This window comes from Spinacia oleracea, chromosome 6 (genome assembly GCF_020520425.1).
Source record: "Spinacia oleracea cultivar Varoflay chromosome 6, BTI_SOV_V1, whole genome shotgun sequence".
Classification (NCBI taxonomy): Eukaryota; Viridiplantae; Streptophyta; class Magnoliopsida; order Caryophyllales; family Amaranthaceae; genus Spinacia; species Spinacia oleracea.
The window spans coordinates 4,020,512-4,030,188 of record NC_079492.1 but is presented as its reverse complement, the minus strand read 5'-3'; the positions used below and the strand labels follow the sequence as shown (position 1 = coordinate 4,030,188).

General features: G+C 35.7%; 1 protein-coding gene across 1 annotated transcript; it reads left to right on the top strand.

Annotated features, from left to right (window-relative positions):
• Window positions 1-397: 397 nt before the first annotated feature.
• LOC110775415 (uncharacterized) lies at window positions 398-7,220 on the top strand. Its single transcript, XM_021980018.2, has 6 exons — window positions 398-584; window positions 3,654-4,268; window positions 5,050-5,240; window positions 5,474-5,680; window positions 6,431-6,491; window positions 6,590-7,220. Exons 1-6 carry the CDS (start codon window positions 435-437, stop codon window positions 7,049-7,051), a joined length of 1,686 nt encoding a protein of 561 aa, XP_021835710.2. The 5' UTR covers window positions 398-434; the 3' UTR covers window positions 7,052-7,220.
• Window positions 7,221-9,677: the final 2,457 nt, after the last annotated feature.

Below are 9,677 nucleotides of genomic sequence, written 5' to 3'. Positions count from 1 at the left end.
TATTTTCAATTTTATATTATTTGGTTTGCAAAGTAGTGTAAACCCTTCAAAATGAAGGGAAAACTGATTTCCTTCGTTTTCCTTATCTCTTGTACACTCCTCTCACTGCCTGCTTACTTTCCTTTTCATTTTCCTTCTGTTTCATCATTTTTCTTACATGAAACCAAACAACGGAAAACTTATTGTGAAATTGTATTTTCCATTGCAAATTGTTTTCAATGAAATCATTTTACACCCAACCAAACGGAGCCTAAATGCGACTGGGCGGGCTGTAAGAGCGCACGTGCACGTGCACGTGTGGGGTGTTGCATGCACACTTCTTATTTCTTAATGCAAAACTCCCCCCTTTTTTTTCTCCCTTTTACTTCCCATATATCACTCCATACCTCCTCAACTAGCTCCCTCTTTCTCCTTCCCATCTCTCGGACGACGACATGGATGAAGTAGTAGCAGAGCTACGACGCGAAAGGCGAAAAAATGCAGAGCTTTTGCAAAGGATATCAGCTCTTGAAGCTCAAATTCATCAGCATCAAAGAGTTAAAAAGGGCTCTTCTGATGATCCACCTTTGGCTAATACTAGTCAAGTATGTTATTTTTCTTCTTTTTCTTCTTCTTGTCTTTTAATTAACTGGCTTTCAATTCGTCGTAGCTATAGAAGATAATACTCTTTTGAATAATTTGGATTCAAATTAATTAAAAAATTTGTAGCTTACATGAACGATAGGTTAAATTATTTTTTACCATCGAAAAAAATTGATAAATTGTTTTTACCACCTAAAAAATTAAAATTTATTTTTTACCACCTAAAAATAAAATAAAAATTATTTTTTTTTACCACCTTTTAACTACAAAATAGATGAAAATATTATGTGAATTAATGGGAAAGTAAGGGAAAATTATAGCTTATATACATGAAAATCGTTGGGAGAAGAGAAGTAAATAAAAAAAATATAGTAGAATGGGATCGCATAACGTTTTCGTCCATATTTCTGATTAAGAGGTGGTAAAAAATAATTTTTATTTTATTTTTAGGTAGTACTACCTCCGTTTCAGAAAGTTATTTACGCTTTGGAAAATGTGTCAAAAGTATGAAAACTTTGACCATAAATTCCCACTATTATATACATCAAAATGTTAAATGTAAGAACTTGTTAGATTGGTCTCATTATTCATTTTCAGAATATTAACTTTTTATATTTTTTTTTCATACAAAATTGGATATATTAACGGTCGAACATTACACCGGAGTCTGTGCAAATAATAAATGTAAAGATCTTTTTGAAACGGAGGAAGTAAAAGATAATTTTTATTTTTTTAGGTGTATATATGGAGTATATTTTTAGTAAGTTCGTTTTCCTTAGTAAGTTCATTTTCAATGAAGGTGTAGTAATTAAGAAGGGTTGGTACTTGGTAGTGAAGGGACAAACTCCACATTGATCCATGGTATAGATTAATAAACATATCCGATCCTACATAATTCCTCTATTCTTGTTTAATTGACACAATTTTTTTAGTCATATTTGCCAATGCACATATTTTATCGTTAATATCTTTAACTTTGTAAATGAAAAAATTATAAAAAGTTAATATTTCGAAAATATTTATCAAGACGATTCTAATTAGATCTCACATGACTATATTTATCTTACACACAAGTAACAAAATCCGGTCAAATGAGAGTGTATGAATAGTGATAAATTCCAATTGTGTCATCTAAATAAGAACGGAGGTAAATATATTCTCAGTACAAAAAATTGTATCATTAACGACGGAAAATCCCGTCGCTAAAAGCGAATAATCGTTGATTAATGGCGGAATTTCCTGTCGCGAACCCGTCGTAAAAGGAGGCCGTGGTTAATGGAAAATCCCGTCGTTAACCCGTCGTAAAAGACATTTGCGACGGTTGTTCCCGTCTTTGTTTGGTTGTTAGCCCGTTGCAAAAGAGCTTTTGCGACGGAATTTTTGACCCGTCGTAATTAGATTGTCGTTAAATATACCAATCCTTATAGTGTCTATGAGAAGTACTATTTAGTCGTGAAATTGATAATATATATTTTTTCTTCATAGTACAAAGTAAATATGTTCTATAAGATACCTACAGAAAAATGAGATTTGAATCATTTAAAACGGTTAAGAAGTGAAAGAGATATCTTGATTTAAAACGAGAAAATCGTCGAATGATAGTGTTTCTAACACACAAAGTAGTTTAAGTTCTTTTTTTTTTTTTTTAAAAAAAAAAAAAAAACAAAGTAAAAAGCCGATAATTGTTTACAAAATCGGTAAGCTAAAAGATAGTTGTTCACAAATGTTCCCATAGTTATCATAGTGGGTTGATTAACATCATCCCTAAAGAAAATTCTCTAATAGATTATGTAATTAATCTAATTATGTATTGGGGTAAGCTTAAAATTACCTTTACAAGCAGGAAGCTACTTTCTTGAAGTGATAGAGTCATTGAAAAGTTGCTTGTTTTGGTTTGGTTTCTTGAGCACCAAATCATAGTAATACTAACTTGTTCAATTATTTAATCATCTTTTTTATATGAAATATTTACCCCTTACATCTATTGCGTAATTAATAAATCTCGAAACTACTCATTTTATCATTTTATCTTATAATATACATTGTCCGTCCTACTAAGTATTATACGAAGCATATATTTTAAATGTTTAATATGATGATTTGACCAAAATATTTGATATGGTTAATATGCTAATTTGACCAAAATATTGAGTAAAAATATTTTCTGCTATTGATATGAAGATTTGACTAAAATATTACCAAAATTGTCTAATAATGTCATATTACATAATCTTATAATTTTTTCCATATATAAACATTTATAAAGAAAAAGGAAAGAAAATAAAAAAGAATAAAGTAGATTTTTTTTTTTAGGAAATGGTTTTTGGCGGGAAAATTTTACACCAGGAATTGACACGTGTCATTCCTGGTGTCTCTTTTAGTATATAGTAATAGATAAAACTCAAGATCCCAGAAAAACATTATTTTCTTGCGCTGAATAGAGGCGAAATCAGAAACCTTATTTTTACATCTTTAGGGAGACCAAGTAAGAAAGTTTACCTAATTTTTAAATTTCCAATATTTCTAAACTAGGTTTTTTTTTCAAAAAAATCGGAACTTGAGGATGTCTAGGCTCCCGCCCGGCCTCCCCCTATGTTATGCCTATGCTTGTGCAATCTCAACCATTAATCTAAAAAATAGACCATACAAGAAATTGTACTATTAACGACGGGAAATTCCGTCGTAAAAGGCCAATAATCGTTGATTAACACGGGATTTCATGTCGCGAACCCGTCATAAAAGGGGGCCGTCGTTAATAGAAATCCCGTCGTAAATCCGTCGTAAACCCGTCGTAAAAGACATTTGCGACGGTTATTTCCGTCATTGTTTGGTTGTTAGCCCCGTCGCAAAAGGCTTTTGCGACGGGATTTTTGACCCATCGTAATTAAGTTGTCGTTAAAGATACAAATTCTTGTAGTGATATATCCATTTCTTTTATTAAATAGAGAGGATCCTAACTCGAACTTGGCACGGTTGAAAAAGATAATATTTTTTTTATCATGGCATGCATGATGCATGCATAACATATGTTACAAACTTATAATGTTGAATGAACTAATCCCCTTTTCCAGATCAGTCATCCCAATAGTGCACATCCCAATAGTGCAGATGAAGAAAGAAGCAGCAAGAAACACAAGAGACAAAAGATAGAAAAACATAACATGATGATGCAGGAAGATGCTGCTTCAAAAGATTCAAAACTTGAGAATGATCTTGTAAGTTGGATGGGTATGGACAATAATGACCCTCGATCTTTACTTTTTGATGAAAAATCAAAAGATGTTATTGATCATCAAACATATGAAAGCGATGATGATGATGATGATGAAGAAGACGAGTCTTGCACTTATGAAGATGCAACAAAAAGTCATGTGGAGTTAAAAGACATGATAAGTAAGAAATTGGAACAAAATTGGGAAGAAGAAGTGAAGAAGAGTAAAGGGTTTAGAAACTTGTCTTTACAAAAGAAGCCTCCTAAAGTTGGTTTCTGCCCCAAAGAAGTGAAGGGAATATTGGAGTCTAAAGTTCTTGGTATGAAGAATGCTCAGTCTCATACCATGAGAAAAATCATTGTTTTTGCATCATTAGGCATAAGGCATGGGTGTGATGAGATGTATGAGCTGAATTTCAACCATTTCAGCGTTTTGAGCAAGGGAGAGCCATATATGTCACAGAGTAATCAAGGGGTACGTAAGTAACCAATTGAATAAGCTCTTTTTTTTATTTTTTTTCCTGCTGGTGTGCTTCAGACTGTACTGCTGAGTGTTTCCGATTTTTGATTTTGAAAGTCATATGATTTAGATTGATTCATGAACTAAAGTCAGTCACACATATAGTAATCATGTTGATTTTAGAAACTAACAACAAATAAACTAGAAGATTCTAGGGGTAAGGGAGAGCCATATGTGTCACAGAGTAATCCAGGGGTAAGTAACCAATTGAAATAAGCTCTTTTCTTTCTTTCTTTTTTCTTTTTTTTTATTTATGTTGGTTGTGCTTCAGACTTAGTACTGATGGTTTGTTCGATAACACTGTCAATTTTCAAAATCAACATGATTATTATATGTATGACTAACTTTAGTTCATACATTTAATCTAAATGATATGACTTTCAAAATCATTTCAGCGTTGTGAGGAAGGGAGAGCCATATGTGTCACGCAGAGTAATCTAGGGGTAACCAATTGAATAAGCTCTTTTTTTCCTGCTAGTTGTGCTTCATATTTCAGTACTGTTGGGGGCTTGTTCGGTATCACTGTTACTTTCTAGTTTTTGGTTTTGAAAGTCATCATATGATTTTAGATTGAATCATAAACTAAGGTTAGTCATACATATAGTAATCATGTTGATTATGAAAACTGACAACAATAAAAACTAGAAACTAGAAACTACCTTTTGTGGTTTGCATATTTTGGTTTTTAGTTTTGTAGAAAACAGAAAACTGGAAACAACCTTACTTGTTCTTGCAGGAACATGTTTTATATGAAAATCCCGGAGTGAAGAGGAAGGTGTTTTACCCCAATCGCCACAACCTAGCGTTGTGTCCTGTGCAGATACTGGAGGAGGAAACGTCTATGCGCCCGTCTGATGCTAATTGTCCATCATGCTTGTTTCTATGCATCAAATATGGTGGGAGTACAAGAAACATGCCGCAGAACGAGTAATGATTCCTTATTTTTACCTTAAAAGTCCCTGTCTGGCGTTTGTACTTATTAGAGTGCGTTCTATTCACCTGATTTTCACTTATTTTTCATGAACTTATCTTATCTGAACTTAACTGAACTTATTTTTTCCGAAATAATTGAAAATAAGGTAAACATAAGTTATTAGCCCTTATGGAACTCATTAGTCCTTGTTGGAACTTATGTAACTTTATCTGTGGAGTTTCTCTAGATATGTAAGGCAACGCATGGGACGAAACAAGCTGAAGTCATTTGGTCCATTCATCTGCCTGATGGCGAGGCTAGTCAACATTAGAACTGGGAGTTTCTTCTTCAAGGCTTTAGGTATCACACTGCTTTTCATGGCTGGTTTTCCTGATGATATTGTTCAGAGGGAAACTAAGTACAGGAGTTTAGACCTGTTGCAGAAGTACTTCAGGTATGTAAATTGGTTCCAGTGGCAAAGCCACATTGAGTCTTGGGTGGTCCACCGACATGACACCCCGAAATAAGAACAAGGGTTTTTTTTTTATGTTGTACCCTTATGTGTCCTTGATTTTTACGTTGTACCCATGCATTTGAAATTGTTCACACTGTACCTCTATACTTGTTAAATATAATTCAACTTATCTTTGTGTTTAATCCAACGTTAAAAAAATTTCTATGTTATAACCAACCTAATGTTTATGGTGATAAAAATGATTGACTTTTGTAACTACAAGGATACACATGCAATGTGTAAAATTTAAAATGTTTGGGTACAACGTAGAAATTAATGAAACACATGGCTATAATGTAGAAAAACCCTAAAAACACAAACTATTGAAACTTGCGTTTTCCAGTTTTCTTTTGTATTCCACTATTATTTTGCTAATTTACGGCACCCCAACTTTAAAATCCTGGCTCCGCCACTGCTTGAGCATGTTATCAATGAATAACATTCACTCAGTCCAATGGCAGATCTTAGTTTGGGTTGGGGTGGGCCTGGCCCCCCGGCCGGAAAATTTTGTAGTGTATTTTTAGTTACACCCCCCCTAAAATCGTGTATAATTGTATAATTACATAGTACGTAGTATATTGTTAAAAAAAAATTTACCGCATCCCCCTTGCGTAAAACTGTTCAAGATCCGCCCCTGATTCAGTCAGCCTATAACAAATCTTTTGCTTGTTTTAATGTACTTGATTTCAGAACACATGAAGATGCAGCAGGGGAGGAGCTTTTCCTTGCAAACCCTTTAGCTTCTGAACTTGTAAGATCACTGCATTATACATACTAGCATATTTTTTTTGTTTAGGCAGCCTATTTTCAGACCTTACTAGTAAGAAAATTTGTGTTCATTTGTCTCAGGCTAGTCCTGAATCAAAAAAGCCTAACACCAAGACAACAACAACAACAACAACAACAAAAAAATCAAAGCGAAAGAAACCCAAAACAACGAGCAATGATAATCCACAAGCAACAACCACAACTCCTCTTTCTGCTGCAACATTTCAGACTACACCGCTATCAACTAACATGATGGTTAACTCAGTGCAACCAAATATGTTGTATAATGCAGTGACACCTCTAATGTATTGGCCTTCGATTCAGCAGAATCATGCATATCCTGCTTTTCCTCACCCGGGTTCAACATACGGGTATCCATCTTTAGGAGGATTATATGGTGGTCATTATATGTCGGTGGTTCATCCATGGCATTGTTATAGTAGCCAAGTCCAACAAGGAGTAGGAGGAGGACGCGTTGCTGTTGATTCGAATGATGATGCTGCTGCTGTTATGGACTCTGTAAGTAGTACAGAGCCTAAGTAACGTATAATCAGGTTGTACATTGTAAAGAATTGATGTGATGTTGTGCTGCCTTTGGTTCTTTTGTGGATTTGCATCTTTTTTTCTACTGTGTTGTTGGAGGAACATAAAGGGAAAAAAAAAACAAGAATAAGTTTGTTGGTATCAGAAAATGAAATTGGTGACTGATTCATATGGTTGGTGAGAGTTGAAGTCGGGCTGGCCCGAGGCCCGACCCTGGACGATAAAAGCACGGCCAGACACGATCACAAAATTGTGGGCCCTAGGCCGTACTTTTTTATGGGAAAAGTCACCACAAATCACGCTAAATTGAGTAAAATTAAACTTAGGCACAACGCCCGACCCGACCCAAGGGGTACATGGTCATGGGACACTTTCCTAAAATCTCCGACCAACCCATTATAAACGGACTTGGCATGGCCCGGACCCGTTCAAACCCACGACCCATGGGATTGGCTCGAAGCACAACCATCTTTCAGTTTATCGCACGGGCGCCTAAAAATTCTATCGATTGATCCTCGTATGGTAACAAACAGCGTAACACTACATCAACAATGTTTATAGAAAAAATTTCCGGCTGCACTCCTATTTGTAATGCCTTAATATATGTAGAGTTGGAGGGAGGGTTGTGAACTTGTGACACTATCCACATTCCTAAACAAAACAAAAAGACAATTTCATGATACATAAACTGACATTTTTCATGATCAACTTCAAGGAGGGGGTTGATGATTATTTATGTGTCACACCATTAGAACTCTGAATTTAGATCTAACCACTAACCACCAATGCTGAGATATCATTAAGAAGATTGTATTAACGAGTATCAGAAGAATCAATACTAGTAAAAACATGCAGAATTAAGTCAGTCACCTAAATGTATGTAAATTCAACTTCCTTTGAGCTTTGCAGAATTTTCCAGCTTCATCTGAAAATGTTTCAACTGATCTGAAAATCTCTGCAACACATGTTTCGTCTCTCTTAATGAAACCTCTGTTCTTCGAATTCTTTTCTCCGCTTCTGCTGCTGTAATCTGCAGCTGTTTGATCGTTTCTGACAAGGGTGCGTTATTATCTTTATCACCTTCTTTACCGAGTAGTAACCCACTTTTGTAATCTGGTGTGCTTTGAGCACTCAACCAGATTTCTTCCACAGTTGGTAATTGTATACTATCATAATACTCTTCATGCTTACCAGACTTTAGAAGCTGCAAAATTTCAGGATCGTTCCATGGTCCTTTATCGCTTAACATACATCCACCGTGTTCAGAACATAAGCATTCTCCGCCTAGGAAACTTGGCAAGTTACTTGGATCGATGAATTCAATTAGTTTGCTTATGTAGTTTCCCCCTAAAACCTGCATAGATTGTTTGATAAGTAGTGGTTAGAGATGGCCAGTGGACCGGGTCTGACCCAGCTCACCCTAACATAGATTGTTTGATTAGTCGTAGTCAGAGATGGACAGGTCAGGTCTTTACACAGCCCGTAGTGGGTCATGTGGATAGGACCCATGACATAACCCGCCCAACCCGGATAATAATTTGTTGATTCGTGGGTCGAGTTTTTCTAACACAACCCATTTCGACTCACCCGATCCGGTACACCCAACCCACACAACACATGAACCCATGAGTCCATGACACAACCCACGTACCCCAGATATTTTTTGGGATGTGTTGTGGGACGAGTTTCTCCAAAAAGTCCTTTTTGACCCGAACCCACCCCACCCGACACGACTCACACGACCCACTAAACTCAACCCACAAAACACAACCCCCCCAACACATGAACACAACCCAATCAATACACGAACCTAGCCCACCTAACCATGTGACCTGCCATCCTAATTTAAACTATTTTATATGTTTAAAATGTTAATTAATTAATTATAATTTTGCTTGTTTAAATATACATAAACTACATTTATGTAAATATGTCAATAACATAAAAATTAGCTAATTTCATTTCATAGGAAGTTTATATTTTTTAATATTTAAAATACTAATAAATTTTAATTCCAATGTATTGTTTAAATATATACTCCGTGGGCGAGTATGTCCATCTATGGCATAAAAATTAATTAATAATTTAAATTTCATATAAATATTGTAATTTTAACTCTTAAGTAATCATTCAAACCCACTTGACCCACATCAGACTCCAAAATACGTCTAGACACACCAGAGCCACATCAGGCTCCAAAACCTGTCCCAAACCCACCAGACCCACTCGACCTACACAACCCACCACAACCCATATGACCCACGACCCATCACGTACATTGTCCATTTTTTCCCAGCACAACCCATTACCCAACCCGCCCTGACTTTCACTGTGTCAGTCGTGTGTCAAGTATCCCCGACCCACAAAATTCACCCATGACCCACTAAACCCACCAAACCCACCTAGCTCGTTGGCCATCTCTAGTACTCATGGTGCATGAAAATACATTTCAAATGGTGCAAATGAGCAGCAAACCAAAACCTGTATCTTTGCAGCAGTATGTGAATCAAGAAAAGTCTTCAGAGCCTTCCAAAGTACCCGAAAACCAGAACCAGCATTGACAATACGGTTTTTTCATGAAATGCCCCTGAGGTTTTAAAAAACGCACCAAATACCCTCGCCTGTT